The 21,702-nt window shown below is 40.0% G+C and overlaps 1 protein-coding gene across 1 annotated transcript in view; it reads right to left on the bottom strand.

Moving 5' to 3' along the window:
• Nucleotides 1–21,424, bottom strand: part of LOC100337044 (adhesion G protein-coupled receptor E3) — a 44,801-nt gene extending 23,377 nt beyond the window's left edge. The window contains exons 1-8 of the mRNA XM_002688895.6: nt 21,379–21,424; nt 15,406–15,552; nt 12,568–12,714; nt 10,300–10,361; nt 8,779–8,874; nt 7,258–7,435; nt 1,742–1,861; nt 293–486 (exon numbers count right to left, since the gene is read on the bottom strand). Coding sequence (XP_002688941.4) covers nt 293–486; nt 1,742–1,861; nt 7,258–7,435; nt 8,779–8,829 — 543 coding nt within the window. The 5' untranslated portion in view covers nt 8,830–8,874; nt 10,300–10,361; nt 12,568–12,714; nt 15,406–15,552; nt 21,379–21,424. The remainder of the gene's footprint in view (nt 1–292; nt 487–1,741; nt 1,862–7,257; nt 7,436–8,778; nt 8,875–10,299; nt 10,362–12,567; nt 12,715–15,405; nt 15,553–21,378) is intronic.
• Between the last annotated feature and the right edge of the window lie 278 nt (nt 21,425–21,702).

The following is a 21,702-nucleotide window of genomic DNA, read 5'->3' on the forward strand; positions in this document are numbered from 1 at the left end:
CTATAGTCCATGGGATTGCAGAGTCGGCTTTATCTGTTCATTTCCCAACAGTAAATAAGGCTACAGTTTTTATCACTTCTTAGTCTGTTGAGGGAATAATTCCCATCACATAATTTTTGGAGTAGCTAGTAACCAAGCACTGGGCTGAATTTCCAATCTCCATTGGCAATTCCTGATAAGCCAGCTTGGAGAGAAAGAATTGACTACAAAAACCATACCTTTTCACTACTGGGTTTACAGGTGTGATTGGTAGAAATCTCTAGGTGCTCAAACAAGTTGATAACTTGCCCACCTGTATATGGTGAAATGTGAAGTTCACAGGTTTGGCCAGGGAACAATTCTTCTTGCATCCTGTGGTACCACTTATCATCTTGGAATTCAGTTGAAAGTGATTCAGCTTTTCATCAAGAGTTAGGTTTTCCTTAGATACAAAGGAGCCATCTAAGATGGACCCGAAAGACTTGTAAGAAATGAAAACCACAGCACCTGAAAGGAAGCAAGGATATGATCAACCTGAGGAGGAGATGGGGGAATGTGTAGCCAAAGTTAAGAATTTATCTGGCAAGTCTCTAAGAAGTCAAATACGGAATGTAGAATCCTAAATCCTACTTTGTTAGATCATACATCCATGAAAAAGAGATGGGGGAGATTTCAGAGCCTTTCCACTTGCAGGATGATAAGGCTATGTCTGGATTCTAGAAAAGATACCCTCTGTGTCCCTTGCAGCAGTTTACAATAGTCAAGATATGGAAGCAGCCTCAGTGTCCTCCATAGATGAATGGATAAAGATGTGGTATATATACACAATGGAATATTCAGTTCAGTTGCTCAGTCATGTCTGACTCTTTGCGACCCAATGGACTGCAGCTCGCCAGGTCTCCCTGTCCATCACCAACTCCCAGAGTTCACTCAAACTCATGTCCATCGAGTCGGTGATGTCATCCAGCCACCTCATCCTCTGTCATCCCCTTCTCCTCCTGCCCCCAATCCCTCCCAGCATCAGGGTGTTTTCCAATGAGTCAGCTCTTCGCATGAGGTGGCCAAAGTACTGGAGTTTCAGCTTTAGCATCATTCCTTCCAAAGAACACCCAGGACTGATCTCCTTTAGGATGGACTGGTTGGATCTCCTTGCAGTCCAAGGGACTCTCAAGAGTCTTCTCCAACACCACAGTTCAAAAGCATCAGTTCTTTGGCGCTCAGCTTTCTTTATAGTTCAGCCCTCACATCCATACATGACTACTGGAAAAACCATAGCCTTGTCTAGATGGACCCACAAAAAAGAAAGAAGTCTTGCCATTTGCAGCAATATGGATGAACCTGGAGGGTATGATGTTATGTTGAGTGAAATGAGTCAGAGAAAGACAAATCCCACATGATTTCACATCTATGTGGAATCTAAAACACAAGACAAAAGAGAAACAGACTCATGGACATAGAGAACAAAGTGGTGTTTTCCAGAGGAAAGAATGTGAAGGGGGCATAGGGAGAAGATGGGTGATTGGAATAATATATGTCACAAAGATATAATTATACCAGAGAATATAGTCAGTAATATTGCAACAATTTTGCACAGTGAGTTGATCATTCATAATGTATAAAAGTATCAAATCAGCCTGTTGTACAGCCAAAATTAGTATAGTATTGTGTATTAATTATTAATATAATTCAATAAAAAATAAAAGTAAATTTCCCCTCCCCCCAATTCTAGAGATGTTGAGATAATCTAGGTAATTTCTGTTACCTCCAGTTCCTCCTCCAGTGACAACACTGCAATCGATGTCCATTGACTCCTTTTCAGTCTGTAATTTAACTATCTCATTTTCTGTTTTGCAGCTGTTCTTGATAGTCAGCACTTCAATAACTAAAAAAACAAAAAAATCTGTGTGAATATTGGAAATCTTTATAAACACTTGTTTTAAATTATAATCTCCTTGTCCATCTCATTTCAAAAAATGACAAGGACTTCTCTGGTGGCCCAGTATTTAAGACTTCATGCTCCCAATGCAAGGTGCACGGGTTTGATCCCTGGTCAGGGAACTAAGATTCCACATGCAGAATCCAACAACACATTAAAAAGATCATACACCATGACCAAGTGGGCTTTATCCCAGGGATGCAAGGATTCTTCAATATCTGCAAATCAATCAATGTAATACACCACATTAACAAATTGAAAAATAAAAACCATATGATTATCTCAATAGATGCAGAGAAAGCCTTTGACAAAATTCAACACCCATTTATGATAAAAACTCTCCAGAAAGCAGGAATAGAAGGAACATACCTCAACATAATAAAAGCTATATATGACAAACCCACTGCAAACATTATCCTCAATGGTGAAAAATTGAAAGCATTTCCTCTAAAGTCAGGAACAAGACAAGGGTGCCCACTTTCACCATTACTATTCAACATAGTTTTGGAAGTTTTGGCCACAGCAATCAGAGCAGAAAAAGAAATAAAAGGAATCCAAATTGTTAAAGAAGAAGTAAAACTCTCACTATTTGCAGATGACATGATCCTCTACATAGAAAACCCTAAAGACTCCACCAGAAAATTACTAGAGCTAATCAATGACTATAGTAAAGTTGCAGGATATAAAATCAACACACAGAAATCCCTTGCATTCCTATACACTAAGAATGAGAAAACAGAAAGAGAAATTAAGGAAACAATTCCATTCACCATTGCAACGGAAAGAATAAAATACTTAGGGATATATCTACCTAAAGAAACTAAAGACCTATATATAGAAAACTATAAAACACTGGTGAAAGAAATCAAAGAGGACACTAATAGATGGAGAAATATACCATGTTCATGGATTGGAAGAATCAATATAGTGAAAATGAGTATACTACCCAAAGCAATTTATAGATTCAATGCAATCCCTATCAAGCTACCAACGGTATTCTTCACAGAGCTAGAACAAATAATTTCACAATTTGTATGGAAATACAAAAAACCTCAAATAGCCAAAGCGATCTTGAGAAAGAAGAATGGAACTGGAGGAATCAACCTACCTGACTTCAGGCTCTACTACAAAGCCACAGTTATCAAGACAGTATGGTACTGGCACAAAGACAGAAATATAGATCAATGGAACAAAATAGAAAGCCCAGAGATAAATCCACGCACATATGGACACCTTATCTTTGACAAAGGAGGCAAGAATATACAATGGATTAAAGACGATCTCTTTAACAAGTGGTGCTGGGAAATCTGGTCAACCACTTGTAAAAGAATGAAACTAGAACACTTTCTAACACCATACACAAAAATAAACTCAAAATGGATTAAAGATCTCAATGTAAGACCAGAAACTATAAAACTCGTAGAGGAGAACATAGGCAAAACACTCTCCGACATACATCACAGCAGGATCCTCTATGACCCACCTCCCAGAATATTGGAAATAAAAGCAAAAATAAACAAATGGGACCTAATTAACCTTAAAAGCTTCTGCACATCAAAGGAAACTATTAGCAAGGTGAAAAGACAGCCTTCAGAATGGGAGAAAATAATAGCAAATGAAACAACCGACAAACAACTAATCTCAAAAATATACAAGCAACTCCTACAGCTCAACTCCAGAAAAATAAATGACCCAATCAAAAAATGGGCCAAAGAACTAAATAGACATTTCTCCAAAGAAGACATACAGATGGCTAACAAACACATGAAAAGATGCTCAACATCACTCATTATCAGAGAAATGCAAATCAAAACCACTATGAGGTACCATTTCACACCAGTCAGAATGGCTGCGATCCAAAAGTCTACAAATAATAAATGCTGGAGAGGGTGTGGAGAAAAGGGAACCCTCTTACACTGTTGGTGGGAATGCAAACTAGTACAGCCACTATGGAGAACAGTGTGGAGATTCCTTAAAAAACTGGAAATAGAACTGCCTTATGATCCAGCAACCCCACTGCTGGGCATACACACTGAGGAAACCAGAAGGGAAAGAGACACATGTACCCCAATGTTCATCGCAGCACTGTTTATAATAGCCAGGACATGGAAGCAACCTAGATGTCCATCAGCAGATGAATGGATAAGAAAGCAGTGGTACATATACACAATGGAGTATTACTCAGCCATTAAAAAGAATACATTTGAATCAGTTCTAATGAGGTGGATGAAACTGGAGCCTATTATACAGAGTGAAGTAAGCCAGAAAGAAAAACACCAATACAGTATACTAACACATATATATGGAATTTAGAAAGATGGTAACAATAACCCTGTGTATGAGACAGCAATAGAGACACTGATGTATAGAACAGTCTTATGGACTCTGTGGGAGAGGGAGAGGGAGAGGGTGGGAGGATTTGGGAGAATGGTATTGAAACATGTAAAATATCATGTGTGAAACGAGATGCCAGTCCAGGTTCGATGCACGATACTGGATGCTTGGGGCTAGTGCACTGGGACGACCCAGAGGGATGGTATGGGGAGGGAGGAGGGAGGAGGGTTCAGGATGGGGAACACATGTATACCTGTGGCGGATTCATTTTGATATTTGGCAAAACTAATATAATTATGTAAAGTTTAAAAATAAAATAAAATTTAAAAAATAAATAAATAAAATAAAAACAAGAAGAAAAAAAAAAGATTCCACATGCAGCGTGGTGTGGCAAAAAAATAAATAAAAATTAAATTAAAATAAATGACGACTGTAGGAGTGTCTGACACTTTGTGACCCAATAGACCATACAGTCTATGGAATTCTTCAGGTAAGAATATTGGAGTGGGTAGAAATTTCCGTAGGAATTTCCCCATGGGATCTTCCCAACCCAGGGATTGAACCCAGGTCTCCCACATTACAGGCAGATTCTTTACCAGCTGAGCCACAGGGAAGCCCAAGAATACTGGAGTGGGAAGCCTATCCCTTCTCTAGTGGATCTTCCCAACCCAGGAATTGAGCTGGGGTCTCCTGCATTGCAGGTGGCTTCTTTACCAGCTGAGCTATCAGGGAAGCCCTTGACAACTGTGGGAGCTTCAAATGAAAACTGGAGCTTGGGTGCTGGAGTTGGAGTGGACACATAGAAGCTGTTGGCTTTATTTGGGCACCCAGTCTCTTATTGGAGGGAACAGATTCAATATGGTAGAGTTGAGTGAGGCTGGCATGAGACTGTCTCATCTCTTCTAATCTTGAGACTGATATCTTTCCTTTTGACCACACTACCATTCAAGAGAAGGTCTTAATTAAAGAGTTTAAGAGGCCATTATTTACTAATCATATACTTTTTCACTTAGTTTGATACATGCGGAAAAATAACAAGGCATATAAGTCAGTTACTATTGATACTATGGGCTTCCCAGGTGGCTCAGTGGTAAAGAATCCGCCTGCCAATGCAGGAGATGCCAGAGATGCGAGTTCAATCTCTGGGTCAGGAAGATCCCTTGGTGAGGAAATGGCAATCCATCTAGTGTTCTTGCCTGGGAAATCCCATGGATAGAGGAGCCTAGCAGGCTACCGTCCATGGGGTCTCAAAAGAGTTGGACACGACTTAGTGACTAAGCAATAACAACAAATAAAATAGGTAACTGATGAGAATCTACTGTACATATGCACATAAAATCTACAGCACAGGGAACTCTACTCAGTGCTCTGTGGTGACCTAAATGGGAAGGAAATCCAAAAAAAGAGGATATGTAGCTGACTCATCTTGCTGTACGGTAGAAACTAACACAACACTGTAAAGTACCATATTCCAATAAAAGTTAATTTAAAAAAGAATCACAAGGCATCTTATTCCTTCCCTCCATCTCTCCATACTCACTCTTTTGTCTCTTTTGTTTTGAACAAGCCAAATATTTTAATCACCTACACATTAATCAACTTTAGCACCAACCTTTCTCTTTCTCTCAAAACCTGGCAGCAAATTCACCTTTTTGCTGAAAAGACACCAATGTTGGTGTGAATCTGATTGGGAGCACTGACTTCATCTAGACCGCCAGTAGATCTATCCTGGCTGATCCCAGTCACATAACTGCATTCACTATTCCTCCAGAGCAGCCAATCAGATCCTTTCAAAATGTGAATCAGATAGGGTCTCCCTGAATAAAAGCCAGTGTTGTTACAATTCCCAGGAGACCCTGTCTGATCTTGCCTTACATCAGTTCCTTGACCAGTCACTTTCAGACACTGCAAGTACCTCCAGCACACCAGGAATGCTCACCCCAACCCCTCTGCCCAGGATCATTCTCCGTGAGATATGCACGTAGCTCACTCCTTCTTTTCCTTCAAGTCTTCTTACAAATCTCACCTCCTCTCCAAGCCTACTCTAATCAGTCTAATTAGCATCACAAACTACTTCCCTGGTATTTGCTATCTCCCTCCCCACATCTCTAAGACAGAAAGATGTGATTACATCAAAAGTGGAAACATCTTCACCCAAAAGTCCTTTCAAGAAACTACAGATTGGCAGAAGATATTTAGAAACATAAATGAAGTCCATCATATGTAAAGAGGCCCTAAAATTCAGTAAGATAAAAACCAAAAGTATAATGGACAAAGAACAACTGGATAAGGGAAAATGAACAGAAAATATAGATCAGAATAATTACAGAAATGAAATCCAATGGCCAGCATAAAATGAAGACTTCTAGTCCATTAGTAATCAGTGAAATGCACATAAAACTACAGCAAGAAACCATTGCTTACTCATAATGTCATCAGGGGAAAAATGTCTGAAAACTTAAGGATATGGAGGGGGGAAACTATATTTCAATAAAATAATTTTTTCCAAAAAAGTGGAATCTTATCCTCTAATTGATGACAGCACCACATTTTTTTTTCTGTCCGTATATTCAGTCATTCGTTTGATGATTAGTAAATGCTTTGAAGTACCAGACACTTTACTAGGTGCTGCTTATGCTCCCAACTGATTCTAAGACTAGAGGCTGCTTTATCCTTCAGTGTATCCTTGATAAAGATTTGTACGTAACTCTAGGGTGACTCTTGGATTAAAAGTGACAATACACGCAGCCACGAAAGATTCACTTTGAAAATAGGTTAGACCTGAATGATGAATGGATGGTCCAGTCAAATGAACTTTCAAGCCTCATCCAATGCAAACTTAGGGTTCTGAAGAGAAATAAGATATTTCATGTCAAGTACATACACAGGTTTTGCCAGTGTAAAGAAAGAGAAGGCTGTTTTCTGGCAATGGAATTGTAGCTCAACCAGCATTTCCTGAACCCAATTAAGTTTGAGAGTCTGCCTGAGTATCTATGACCGCAGCTTACCCATAAATTGTGACTCTTTCCTCAGCGTTCCTCCTGTGGGTCGATTGAGGGCAGCTTCATAGGCTGCTGACTGCACTCTGTGAAGATACTGTGTCGCTAAACGGGCAGTTTCTTCCTTGCGTCTCTGAGATGACTCGCTGATGGTCTTGCTGAAGTTGCCAAAAGAATCGACTATTTCCTGCCATACAAACAGTGAGTGTGCAGACACAGAGAGCAGACTTGTGGTTGCCGAGAGGGAGAGGGGTTGGGAGAGGGATGGACTGGGAGTTTGGGATTAATAGATGCAAACTATGATACAAAGGATGGATAAAAAATGAGGTCCTACTGTAGAGCACAGGGACCTACATTCACTATCCTGTGATAAACCATAACATAAAAAAAAAATTTAAATATTGTGAGCGTCCTCACAAAATAGAAACAGACTCACAGACAATTTAGGAATTTGGGATTAACATACACACACCTGTTGTTTACCCAAACAGGTAAGCAATAGGGGCCTACTGTATAGCACAGGGAACTATACTCAATATTCTGTAATAATCTATATGGTAAAAGAATCCAAAAAAGAATGAATATATATATGAATCTCTGCTATACACCAGAAACTAACACAACACTGTCAATCAACTATACCTCAATAAAATTTAAAAAAAAGAATAAAATACCTAGGAATAAACAAAATAGTGTGATATGCCACTAAAATTTTTTTTAAATAATGAAATATTGAGGAATAAACAAAAAATAATGGATGTGAAAATGACTATTGTCTAGTAGGAAATCATAAAAGGAAACTAAGACTACAGATTTTATTTTCCAGACCTTTCTCGAAGCTTCCACAACTATGAGCTTTCTCTGGGATTATTCCCATTGCTCAATAGCAGAAGAAGGGAACAGTGTAGGGAAAAGGCGTGAATGTTTAAACAAAGCTGGAAGAAACTCAGACCTTACACTGTCACTTCATTTCATTGTGAAGTAATTGAATGTTTTTAATTCACTGGTCCTAGATTTTGCATCACCTTCTACCTGGTTTCCTGGGTGGGGACGATCCCCTGGAGGAGGAAATGGCAACCCACTCCAGTATTCCTGCCTGGAAAATCCCATGGACAGAGGAGCCTGGTGGGCTATAGTCCGTGGGGTTGCCAAGAGTCGGACACGACTGAGCGACTGAGAACGTGCCCATGCTGCCTGGTCTCACCTTTGCTTTTCTTCTTAATTCCCCTGCATTTGTGCTTTCTTTTAGAGCTTTTTAGTATACCCCTACAGAAGTGATCAATTGTCATCTAATATGGGAAAATGCTTATTTTCAGAAAATTAGGAAGGGAGAGACCTCTGTAGCCAGTAGAATTAAGGTAAAAATCTATTGTGGGGTTTGCGTTCCTCCTGTGATGTGGAGACAGAAAGGACAAAGAACTTGTCCCACCTAATTTATAATTAATTCCTTCCGGCATACTGGAGGAAGAAAAAGATGGAGAATTATCTACTGTGAGAAAACATTCACAGAAACTGAGAATGATTTCAAACCTGTAACACAAGTGTGACATTGTTATCTTCTGGTACTCCTTTTGTCACCATGGTAACAGAGCTAATCCTGTTGTTATTTGGGTCCTGGGTGGTGACCTAAAAGGAAAGAATAGAAACATATCATTGGCTTTCATTCAGTTAGAAGCATCCAGAGGTTGTTCTCAAGTTCTCAGAAGCTTTATTAAAACAGTTGGTCCTGGCAGAGAAATACTCTGACATATCTGTGAATGCAAGACTGCAAAATTAAACACACTTGTTGGAGCTTAACACACACACACAATGTAAATAAAGTTCAATACATTGTTTTGGGACTAGTGGGCATCCATTTGAAAAGAGTGAATCAGTTCAACACCCACCTCATTATCCTCAAAAATAATTTCTAGAGAACCAAAATGTTAAAAATGCCTAAATAGAATAAAATCTAAACTCTCAAGCTAATCCCTTTTTTCCCACTGACAAAATCAAAATAAAATTGGAGAAGAGGCAATTCAAATATATTAACTTTAGGGGATGGAGACATAATAATAACCAAGAACCATTCATAATAGTCAAAATATTAAAATTTATTTCTGTTTTTGTATATTTTATATAAAATATTTGTGTTCCTGTATAACATATTATTTATACATAACCTTCGTATATAATATATAATAATGTAGACAGGTTCTTCCACTCTCTCTTTTAATAAAAACAATCTTCATAGCATATTTACCTTTCTTCTTGACTGTGATTAGAGACAGTCTATTTTCCAAAAGTACACTTTCACCTAAATGGTTTAGAAGTCAGGATTTTTAATTCCTATAAGGTCTATATGACACTGGACAACTTAGACCAAACTACAAATAACGTTTAATGAAACAAAGGACTGGATTTTGAAAATTCATCTTATGGGTGTACATACTGGTTTCCTTATTGTCTTAATGTAACATATATTTGTTTTGTAGGTCACCCTTAAAAGATTTATTTACAATAACACACAGTACTTGCAGCAATGAAATTATATCAATCGTAATAATGATTAAATTGAGGGGGTAAGGGTGCTTCTTTTTTAAAAAATAATTTGATCATGCCATTTGGCCAGGGATCTTAATTCCCTGACCAGCGATGGACCCCATGCCTCCTACATTGGAAGCATGAAGTCTTAACCCACTGGACTGCCAGGGAAGTCCCAGGGTGCCTCTTTTTTTTTTTTATATAATTAATTCTGTACAAAGCTAGTGTTGACTGAGAACACTTCATGGCTGCCATGTTTTCCCCAAACAATACTTTGTTGCTCAAAATGAAAGCAATAGATAAAGCATAAAATATGGAAGAAATAGGAGAGGATCTAAAAATATTAATATCAAGAAACACCTTTTTATCCCCAGAGACCATTATGTGTGTATGCGCTGGTGGGGTTGATTTGAACCCTTGTTTTATATTTTAGCATATTCCCCCTAGAGAGTATTTTGTTTGTAATTATTGTTTATTTCCACATACTGGTGGTGGGCACCAAACAGATTTACAAAGATGGGAACATACCTGTTGTTTATGGTCTTCTGAAAATGTAACTTGGGTTGGGGTAGGGGAACTATGGTTGATTCCTAGAAATAGAATGAGAGTTCAAAAAAAAAAAAAAAAAAAAGAAATGAAATGTTTGTTCACAGTCTGAATTTGGAGAAATTTCCCTCCCAACTTTTCTCCCAGCTTTCTTTCCAAATGGGATTTCTGCCTCTCAGTCATGCCTGCTGGTTGTCATGCCTGCTGGCCAGTTGAAGTATGTGAGTGTGTGTGTTAGTTGCTCATTAGTGTCCAAGTCTTTGTGACCCCATGGACTGTAGCCCGCCAGGCTCCTCTGTCCATAGAATCCTCCAGGCAAGAATAGTGGAGTGGGTTGCCATTCCCTTCTCCAGGGCATCTTCCCAACCCAGGGATCGAACCTGGGTCTCCGGCATTGCAGACAGATTCATTACCATATGAGTCGCCAGGGAAGCCCAAAATTGAAGTATAGTTTTTTTTTTAATAATATTGTGTTAGTTTCAGGTGTATAATATAGTGAGTCTATATTTTTATAGATTATATACCTCATTTAAACTTATCACAAAGTAGTGGGTATATTTCCCTGTGCTGGGCAATATATCCTTGTTGCTTATTTATTTTATACATACTTGTTTGTGCCTTTTAATTCTATACCCCTGTCTTGCCACTCCCCCTTTCTTCTCCCCACTGGTAGCCACTAGCTTGTTCTCTATATCTGTGAATCTGTTTCTGTTTTGTTATATACATCTGTTTGTTTTATTTCTTAGGGTCCACATGTAAGTAATACCATACAGCATTTGTCTGTCTTTGTCTGATTTATTTCACTAAGTATAATACTCTCTAGTCCGTATTGTTGTAAAAGTCAGAATTTCATTCTTTTTGTTGCTGAGTAGTATTTCATTGCATGTATATATCTATACCTATCTGTCTGTATCTTTATATATCTCATATCTTCTTTATCCATTCACCTGTCAATGGACACTTAAGTTGCTTCTGTATCTTGGCTATTGTAAATACTATTGCTATTTTCAAATTAATGTCTTTGCTTTCTTCAGATATATATCCAGGAATGGAATTGCTGGATCATATGGCAACTCTAGTTTTAGTTTTTTTGAGGAACCTCCATACTGTTTTCCATAGCGGCTGCACCAATTTACATTCCCACATCCTCTCCAACATTTGTTGTTTGCAGACTTTTCCATGATAGCCATTCTGATATATGTGAAGTTGTATTTCATTGTGCTTTTGATTTGCATTTCTCTGATGGTCAGCAGTGTTGAGTATCTTTTCATGTGCCTGTTGGCCAGCTGTATGTCTTTGAAAACATGTCTATACAGATCTTCTGTCCATTTTTAATCAATTAAAAAAATTTTTAATGTTGTATGTGCTGTTAGATATTTTGGAAATTAATCCCTTATCCATCATATAATTTGTAAATATTTTCTCCAATTCAGCAGTTTGTCCTTTAAAAAATTTTTTTTAAATTTTGTATTGGAGTATAGTTGATTAACAATATTGTGTTAGTTTCAGGTATACAGCAAATTGGTTCAGTTATACATGTGCATGCGTGCTCAGTCATGTCCGACTCTTTTGCAACTCCATGGACTGTAGCCTCCTAGGCTCCTCTGTCCATACAGTTTTCCAGGCAAGAATACTGGAGTGGGTTGCCATTTCCTTCTCCAAGTTATACGTGTATATGCAGCTATTCTTTTGAAAAAGAATTTGTCTTTCTGTTTTTTAATTGAATTGCTCTATCTTTGGATTTTTTTCAATAGAAGTAAGGATGACAAGTTAAAATATCAATAAATTGACAGCCACTAGGGAGAGCCTTTGTGGTTACTTTAACAGAAGCTGTGCATTTGGAAGGCATCTCTGCTCAGTGGTAAAGAACCCGTCTGCCAGTTCAGGAGATACAGGAGACACAGGTTCTATCACTGGGTCTGGAAGATCTCCTGGAGGAAGCAGCCATAACAACTGCCTCCAGTATTCTTGCCTGCAGAAGCCCATGGAGCCTGGCAGGCTACAGTCCATGGGGTCACAAAGAGTCAAACACGGCTGAGCAACTGAGCACACACACATACATGTTATGCATACATAAACACACATAAACAGCTATATCAAATGACAATGTTTAGATACTGAAGAATTTAAAGGTTATTAACATATTGAAGTCAGATCCATATTGATTGTTTGTTTGTTTTTCATCATTTGTTTTGGTCAAATCTTTCTTTTAGAAAGTTTTCACCTGAAGGTGTCAGAGAATCTGCTTACCTACACAAGTTCCTCTGGAGCCAATAAATTGAGTTCTCCCCTCAGGCGTCTCAAACCCAGGATTGCAGACACAGAGGTAGCTTCCCGGGATGTTCTTACATGTGGCTGTCAGTGGGCACGCTGTGCTGTTCAGGCATTCATTCTTATCTGTGGCAGAAAAGGAAAGGGATGAAAAATGAATCATTCAGTGACACAGCTCCATGGGGTCACTCAGGGTTCCGTGAGTTCACTTCTTCATCCCATGCTTGTGCGTGTCCACTACACACAAGTCACAGTATTAGCCAGCATCAGAGCAGTGAACAGTCTGTGTATTTCAAGGCACTCACCTTGAGTGAACTGAACAACAGCAATAAATACTTCAATAAAAACACTTTTTAACTAAAAAATTTAAAAAGAGACTTAATACCTATTTGGGCTTCCCTAGTGGCTCAGATGTAGGAGACCTCAGTTCAGGAATCAGGAAGATCCCTGGGAGAAGGAAATTACAGTATTCTTGGGAAATCCCATGGGCAGAGGAGACTGGTGGGCTACAACCTCCTACAGTCCACGGGGTTGCAGAGTCTGACATGAATGAGTGACTAACATTAACTAACATACATGTTTATTTATTTAAAAAAAACAGTAGAAGGAACAGGAAGTGATGAACAGAGATTTTTAAAGTGTGAGTCTAGAAAACATGTCTCGGAGGAAGTGACAAAATATAAGAGAATATGAAAACACCATACAAGAAATTCCTTCCCCCCCCTCAAAAAAAAAAACCCCAACAAACAGTGAGGTAAGATTTAGAAAGAGAATGGGACTCATTGGGTTTCCCAGGTGGCGGCAGTGGTGCAGTGGTAAAGAATCTGCCTGCCCATGCAGAAGACACAGGAGATGTGGGTTTGATCCCTGGGTCAGGAAGATGCCCTGGAGGAGGAAAATGGCAATCCACCACAACATTCTTGCCTGGAGAGTTTCATGGACAAGAGGAGCCTGGTGGGCTATAGTCCAAGGGGTCAGGGTGTGATCGAGTGACTGAGCACGCATAGAACTCATCTGTGTAGAAAACAATGGAAGAACTAAGACGACTTTATGACGAGTCCACATTTTCTGTGTCTTGAGCACAGGTGGCATTCTTATATTCAGAGTCTACAAACAATATATGCTGGAGAGGGTGTGGAGAGAAGGGAACCCTCATATATTGTTGGTGGGAATATAAATTCATATAGCCATTATGGAGAATAGTATGGGAATTCCTCAAAAAACTAACAATAGAATTGCCATATGATCCAGCAGTCCCGTTCCTGAGAAAATTTCTCTCTACCCCCAAAATAAATACATAAACAACTCTTTTTATATGAGTTGATTTCTCCATGTGAAAAACTCGGCAGCAACATCTGAAAACTCACTAGTGTGTTTCAGGAGTTGAGTTCTTTTAAAACACTTTCTAAAAACTACATTCTAAAGCTCTGAAATAACATGATAGAATATACAATGAAAACAAATTCCCATGCACAAATCTTTAAGTTTTTTTTTTGCTATAAATATAAACTTAAGTGATAAAAGTTTTTTGAAATCCCCAAATGCAAAATGGTAGGAATAGAATTTTATGTGAACTATATATTTTTAATGTATTAGGAAACATTCTCCTTAGAAGGAAGTCTATGACAAACCTAGACAGTGTATTAAAAAGCAGAAATACCACTTTGCTGAGAAAGGTCAAATCTATGGTTTTTCCAGTAGTCAAGTTACAGATGTAGAGTTGGACCATAAAAACACTGAGTGCTGAAGAATTGATGCCTTCATACTGTGGTGTTGGTGAAGACTCCTGAGAGTCCCATGGACAAAAAGGAGATCAAGCCAGTCAATCCTAAAGGAAATCAACCCTGACTATTCATTGAAAGGACTGATGCTGAAGCTGAAACTCTAATCCTTTGGGCAGAGCTGACTCATTGGAAAAGACTCTGATGCTGGGAAAGATTGAAGGCAAAAGGAGAAGAGGGGAGCAGAGGATGAGATGGTTAGATAGCATCACCAACTCAATGGACATGAGTTTGAGCAAACTCTAGGACATAGTGAAGGACAATGGAGCCTGGTATGTCCACGGGGTCACAAAGTGTCAGACACCACTTAGTGACTGAAATAAAACAACATTTCAAGTGGGAAATTAATATGCTATACATGCATGCCAACCCCTTATTAATATGGACTTAAAAATATTCCAGATTGAGGACAAACCCCTTTTATACATCCCTGGCTAACATTCCTTCTTATTTAGTGCTGTGCTGTGCTTAGTCGCTCGGTCATGTCTGACTCTTTTTGACCTCATGGACTGTGGCCTGCCAGGCTCTTCCATCCATGGTGATTCCCTAGGCAAGAATACTGAAGTGAGTGGTCATGCCCCACTCCAGGGGATCTTCCCTCCCCAGGGATTGAACCCAGGTCTCCTGCATTGCAGGCAGATTCTTTACTGTCTGTGCCACCAGGATAGCCCAAGAATACTGGAGTGGGTAGCCTATCCCTTCTCCAGAGGAACTTCCAAACCCAGGAATCAAATTGAACCCAGGTCTCCTGCATTGCAGGCAGATTCTTTACCTGCTGAGCTACCAGGGAAGGTCCTTTTATTTAGTATTTAGATCCCAAAACTCTGCAATCTAAACAAAAAGACCCTTGAGCTAAAGAATTTAACGGCTCTTTATGACATTCAACAAAAAATGCTTTCCATGCCTAACATGTAGGTCTCTACTATCAAAGCCATTGACTTGATCAGTTATTCTCCAACTTTAGGTCCAATATCTCAATATGAGGGATAAGTAGACCTACTTTTGTCTAGAATGTTCTTACCTAAATAACACTCACCTATGCACTTCACTCCAGAACCATTAAAATATGTCTTCCCATTGCTTGATTCAAATCCGGATTTACAGGTGCAGAAGTAGCCTCCCACAGCGTCCGTGCAGATGGCTTTCGAAGGGCAGGCCTGGGTATTCAGGCATTCATTCACATCTGTGATTAAGGATCCATCAAAGGTCAAACGAGTGAGTTCAATCCATGTTGCCCTCCTGTCAGGCAGACATTTGGTCTGCCATGGGGTACTTCCTAGGTTCCTGGCACTTGGTTTATCATTCTCTTGCCCACCAGTTCATGAGAGCATTCCAGGTCCTGATTCCACAGAATTATATTTTTATGGGGAGACAATGGAACAAATTATCCCATATGGAAAGGATTGCAAATAGATGTAATATAAGAAGCCAGATTGAGGGCAAGAGGAGAAGGGGGTGACAGAGAAGGGGGTGACATAGGATGAAATGGTTGGGTGGCATCACCGACTCAAACACATGAGTTTGAGCAAACTCAGGGAGTTAGTGAAGGACAGGGAAGGGGAGCCTAACATGCTGCAGTCCATGGGATCTCAAAGAGTTGGACACGACTGAGCGACTGAAGAACCACAACAAGAAGCCAGAGGCGGGATGAACTGAGAAAGTAGCATTGAAACATACACGTTACCATATGTAAAATTAGAATGCCAGTGAAAATTTTACTGTATGATGCAGGGAGCTCAAATCTGGTGCTCTGTGACAACCTAGAGGGGTGGGATGGGATGGGAGGTGGGAGGGAGGTTCAAGAGGCAGGGAACATATGTATACCCATGAGTGTGAGCAAGCGCCGGGAGTTGGTGACGGACAGGGAAACCTGATGTGTTGCAGTCCATGGAGCCACAAACAGCTGGACACTGAGCGACTGAATTGAACTGATAGCTGATTCATATTGATGTATGGCAGAAAGAAACACAGTGCCATAAAGCAATTATCCTCCAATTAAAAATAAATAAATAAAAAAGAAGCCAGAGGCTAAGAGGAGGTCAGGAAGAGAAATTCTGTTGGATGACCAGGGCAAGTGCGGCTGAGACGACTAAGTATGAGAAAATCTAGCAGAAGGTGGGCTTTTTTTTTTCTTTTCTGGCCCTGCCACATGGCATGTGGGATCTTAGTTCCCAACCAGGGAACGAACCTGGGTCCTTTGGGTTGGAGGCATGGAGTCTTAATCACTGGACAGCCAGGGAAGTCTCTAGCAGAAGGTTTTCTTGAGCAGTGGGACAAGTCATGAGATGGAGACCATCTTGGTGTGGAAGGCTAGACAGGAATGAACAGGGAGATAGAATGATCATCCCTGAGTTCAAAATGTAATTTCAAGGGCTCTCCTGTTGACTCAGTGGTAAAGAATCCGCCTGCCAGTGCAGTAGATGTAGGTTTGATCCCCAGTCCAGGAAGACTGCACATGCCTTGGAGCAACTGAGCCCATTTGCCACATGTGCTGCAACTGCTAAAGCCTGCGTGCCCCACAACAAGAGAAGGCACAGCAGTGAGAAGCCTGAACACGCAGCTAGAGAGTAGCCCCCACTCGCCACAACTAGAGAAATGCCTGCGCAGCAATGAAGACCCAGGACACCCAAAATAAATAAATAATAAAAAATGTCATCTTAAATGGTTAACATCTCAGGGCAGTTCAGTTCAGTCACTCAGTTGTGTCTGACTCTTTGCCACCCCATGAATCGCAGCACGCCAGGCCTCCCAGTCCATCACCAACTCCCGGAGTTCACTCAGACTCACGTCCATCGAGTCAGTGATGCCATCCAGCCAGCTCATCCTCTGTCGTCCCCTTCTCCTCCTGCTCCCAATCCCTCCCAGCACCAGAGTCTTTTCTAATGAGTCAACTCTTCGCATGAGGTGGCCAAAGTATTGGAGTTTCAGCTCTTGCATCATTCCTTCCAAAGAAATCCCAGGGCTGATCTCCTTTAGAATGGACTGGTTGGATCTCCTTGCTGTCCAAGGGACTCTCAAGAGTCTTCTCCAACACCACAGTTCAAAAGCATCAATTCTTTGACGCTCAGCTTTCTTCACAGTCCAACTCTCACATCCATCCATGACCACTGGAAAAACCATAACCTTGACTAGATGGACCTTTGTTGGCAAAGTAATGTCTCTGCTTTTGAATGTGTTATCTAGGTTGGTCATAACTTTCCTTCCAAGGAGTAAGCATCTTTTAATTTCATGGCTGCAGTCACCATCTGCAGTGATTTTGGAGCCCCCCCAAATAAAGTCTGACACTGTTTCCACTGTTTCCCCATCTATTTGCCATGAAGTGATGGGGCCAGATGCCATGATCTTTGTTTTCTGAATGTTGAGCTTTAAGCCCACTTTTTCACTCTCCACTTTCACTTTCATCAAGAGGCTTTTGAGTTCCTCTTCACTTTCTGCCATAAAGGTGGTGTCATCTGCATATCTGAGGTTAGTGATATTTCTCCCAGCAATCTTGATTCCAGCGTGTGTTTCTTCCAGCCCAGCGTTTCTCATGATGTACTCTGCATAGAAGTTAAATAAGCAGGGTGACAATATACAGCCTTGACATACTCCTTTTCCTAATTGGAACCAGTCTGTTGTTCCATGTCCAGTTCTAACTGTTGCTTCCTGACCTGCATACAGGTTTCTCAAGAGGCAGGTCAGGTGGTCTGGTAGTCCCATCTCTTTCAGAATTTTCCACAGTTTATTGTGATCCACACAGTCAAAGGCTTTGGCATAGTCAATAAAGCAGAAGTAGATGTTTTTCTGGAACTCTCTTGCTTTTTCGATGATCCAGTGGATGTTGGCAATTTGACCTCTGGTTCCTCTGCCTTTTCTAAAACCAGCTTGAACATCTGGAAGTTTATGGTTCACATATTGCTGAAGCCTGGCTTGGAGAATTTTGAGCATTAGTTTACTAGCGTGTGAGATGAGTGCAATTGTGCAGTAGTGTGAGCATTCTTCGGCATTGCCTTTCTTTGGGATTGGAATGAAAAGTGACCCTTTCCAGTCCTGTGGCCACTGCTGAGTTTTCCAAATTTGCTGGCATATTGAGTGAAGCACTTTCACAGCATCATTTTTCAGGATTTGAAATAGCTCCACTGGAATTCCATCACCTCCACTAGCTTTGTTCATAGTGATGCTTTCTAAGGCCCACTTGACTTCACATTCCAGGATGTCTGGCTCTAGGTGAGTGATCACACCATCGTGATTATCTGGGTCATGAAGATCTTTTTTGTACAGTTCTTCTGTGTATTCTTGCCACCTCTTCTTAATATCTTCTGCTTCTGTTAGGTCCATGCCATTTCTGTTCTTTATCAAGCCCATCTTTATGTGAAATGTTCCCTTGGTATCTCTAATTTTCTTGAAGAGATCTCTAGTCTTTCCCATTCTGTTGTTTTCCTCTATTTCTTTGCATTGATCGCTGAGGAAGGCTTTCTTATCTCTTCTTGCTATCCTTTGGAACTCTGCATTCAGATGCTTATATCTTTCCTTTTCTCCTTTGCTTTTCGCTTCTCTTCTTTTCACAGCTATTTGTAAGGCCTCCCCGGACAGCCATTTTGCTTTTTTGCATTTCTTTTCCATGGGGATGGTCTTGATCCCTGTCTCCTGTACAATGTCACAAACCTCAGTCCATAGTTCATCACGCACTGTATCAGATCTAGGCCCTTAAATCTATTTCTTACTTTCACTGTATAATCCTAAGGGATTTGATTTAGGTCATATGTGAATGGTCTAGTGGTTTTCCCTACTTTCTTCAATTTAAGTCTGAATTTGGCAATAAGCAGTTCATGAGCTGAGCCATAGTCAGCTCCTGGACTTGTTTTTGTTGACTGTATAGAGCTTCTCCATCTCTGGCTGCAAAGAATATAATCAATCTGATTTCGGTGTTGACCATCTGGTGATGTCCATGTGTAGAGTCTTCTCTTGTGTTGTTGGAAGAGGGTGTTTGCAATCTCCTACTAAATATGAATATGAATAAATATGAACATCTCAGGGCAATCTCCTACTAAATATGAACTCCTTACTACTCTTTTTAATGGCCACAAGGCACAGTGTATGGGATCTTAGTTCCGAGAACAGGAATTGAACCTGTGCTCTGTGCGGAGGAAGCGGGGAATCCTAACCACTTTATCCATAGAGGTGCTGTACTATTTTACCCTTCAGTAACAATCTATGTGCTGGAGAAGACCCTTGAGAGTCCTGTGGACAGCAAGGAGATCAAACCAGTTAATCCTAAAGAAAGAATATTCATTGGAAGGACTGATGCTGAAGCTGAAGCTCCAGTCCTTTGGCCACCTAATGCCAAGAGCTGATTCACTGGAAAGACCCTGATGCTGGGAAAGATTGAAGGCAGGAGGAGAAGAGGGCAACAGATGATGAGATGATTGGATGGCACCACTGACTCAGTGGACATGAGTTTGAGCAAACTCTGGGAGACAGTGAAGGACAGGAAGCCTGATGTGCTGTAGTCCATGGGGTCACAAAGAGTCAGACATGACTTAGCAACTAAACACCAACAACAATCTATGAGACTTCTGGTTGCTACACATCCCTGCCAACATTTGGTAGTGTCTGCTTCTTAATTTTAGCCACCCTGCCAGGTTAATAACAATTATCTCATTGTGATTTATTGCATTAATTTTTTTGGCCACACCTTGAGGTATGTGGGATCTTAGTTTCCTGACCAGGGATCGAATCTATAACCCCTTCAGTGGAAGCTTAGAGTTTTAACCATTGGACCAAGAGGCAAATCTCATTGTGATTTTTAACTTGCAGTTCCCCAGGCTGGATTGCTTTTTCTGCTTTCATTTTTATCATTTTCAAGATGAAGAAAATAATTCTACTTATTTGGTCATCCTATGACCTAGTGATTACTCTTAGAGGAATTTCCCCAAGAAAATCCCCTCCCAAGATGAAAACATACATCCACAGAAAGACTTGTACAAGAATGTTCACAGCAGCCCTATTCATCGTAGTCAAGCATCGGAGAGTCAGGAGTCCACCAACAGGATAATGGACCAATAAACTGCGGTATATTAACAAAACGAAATGCTATGTCTGATTGACAAGAGGAGATATTCAGGATATACTAGGTCAAATAAAAGCATATTGTAAAACACTATAAACTGTGACCATATTTGGTAAAATAATACGTACAAAGTCACATCTGTATTTATCAAATCTCAGTCTATATCTGTATCTCTTTATGTGTGTAAATACACATTAATATTTATATACATACTATTTAAAATACACAGGCTATCTACACAAAGAACCCACAAAAGTTATATGGAAATAATAAAAGAGGATGACCCTTTTTACTGTGGCTCTTATGTCTTGAGGGCTTCCGTGGTGGCTCAGTGGTAAAGAATCTGCCTGCCATGTAGGAGACCTAGGTATATGAATATATATATACATATATATGTAGGTAAAAGAGCATATATATAAGTACCATAATAAAAAGAATGGTTTTCTCTTTATTATTTCTATATAATTGTTCTCCTGATTTTTGTGGATTCTTTGTGTAAATAACCTCAGTTACACAGTAAGAATAAGACAATAAAGCTATTTCTTTTTACCATCTGAGCCACCATGGAAGCCCCAAGCTATTTTTTTTTTAAGTGTCATATGTTTAGTGTGGTGGGGAAAACTGTAAGGGCTAGAATTACTTGGAGAGTTACATGAATTTGAGGAAATGCTTACCATTTCCATATTTCTCTTTTTAAGTCTGAATTTGGGGTCAGCAAAACTTGTTCTGCTTATCCCCAAACTGCTTTGTAAAGAAACATCTATAGGGACTTCCCTGGTGGTGCAGTGGTTAAGATTCCACCTTCCAGTCCAGGGGATGTGGATTTGATTCTTGTTCAGGGAACTAGGGTCCCACATGCCTCGGGGTGCAGTAAAAAAAAACAAACCAACAAACTAGAACCATCTACAGAAACACGAACTACACAAACTATTCCAGATTCACTGCCCATCACCCACATACCTTGGAATGATGAGTTAGGAATATTCAGGAGGAAAATTAAGCAAGAAAGTCCTGGGGGAGAAAACAAAAGGGGAGTTTAATTTTTAAAATACTTTGGTGACCTGAATCTATTGAGGCTGACTCTGCTTTTTCCCCCAGATAGCTCTTGTATACTGAGTTTCCCCAAACACATTGGGCACACCCAACATAATTTTGGCTCGCTAGTGATCATTGAGAGTTAAAAGTATGTTGATCAGGGTAAACAAATGTTCACAGATCCATGAAAATATTTTTGAGACTTCAAGGAAAAAATGGATAAAATAGGGGAAAACTTAGAAAGATGAG

Source organism: Bos taurus, chromosome 7 (genome assembly GCF_002263795.3).
Source record: "Bos taurus isolate L1 Dominette 01449 registration number 42190680 breed Hereford chromosome 7, ARS-UCD2.0, whole genome shotgun sequence".
Classification (NCBI taxonomy): Eukaryota; Metazoa; Chordata; class Mammalia; order Artiodactyla; family Bovidae; genus Bos; species Bos taurus.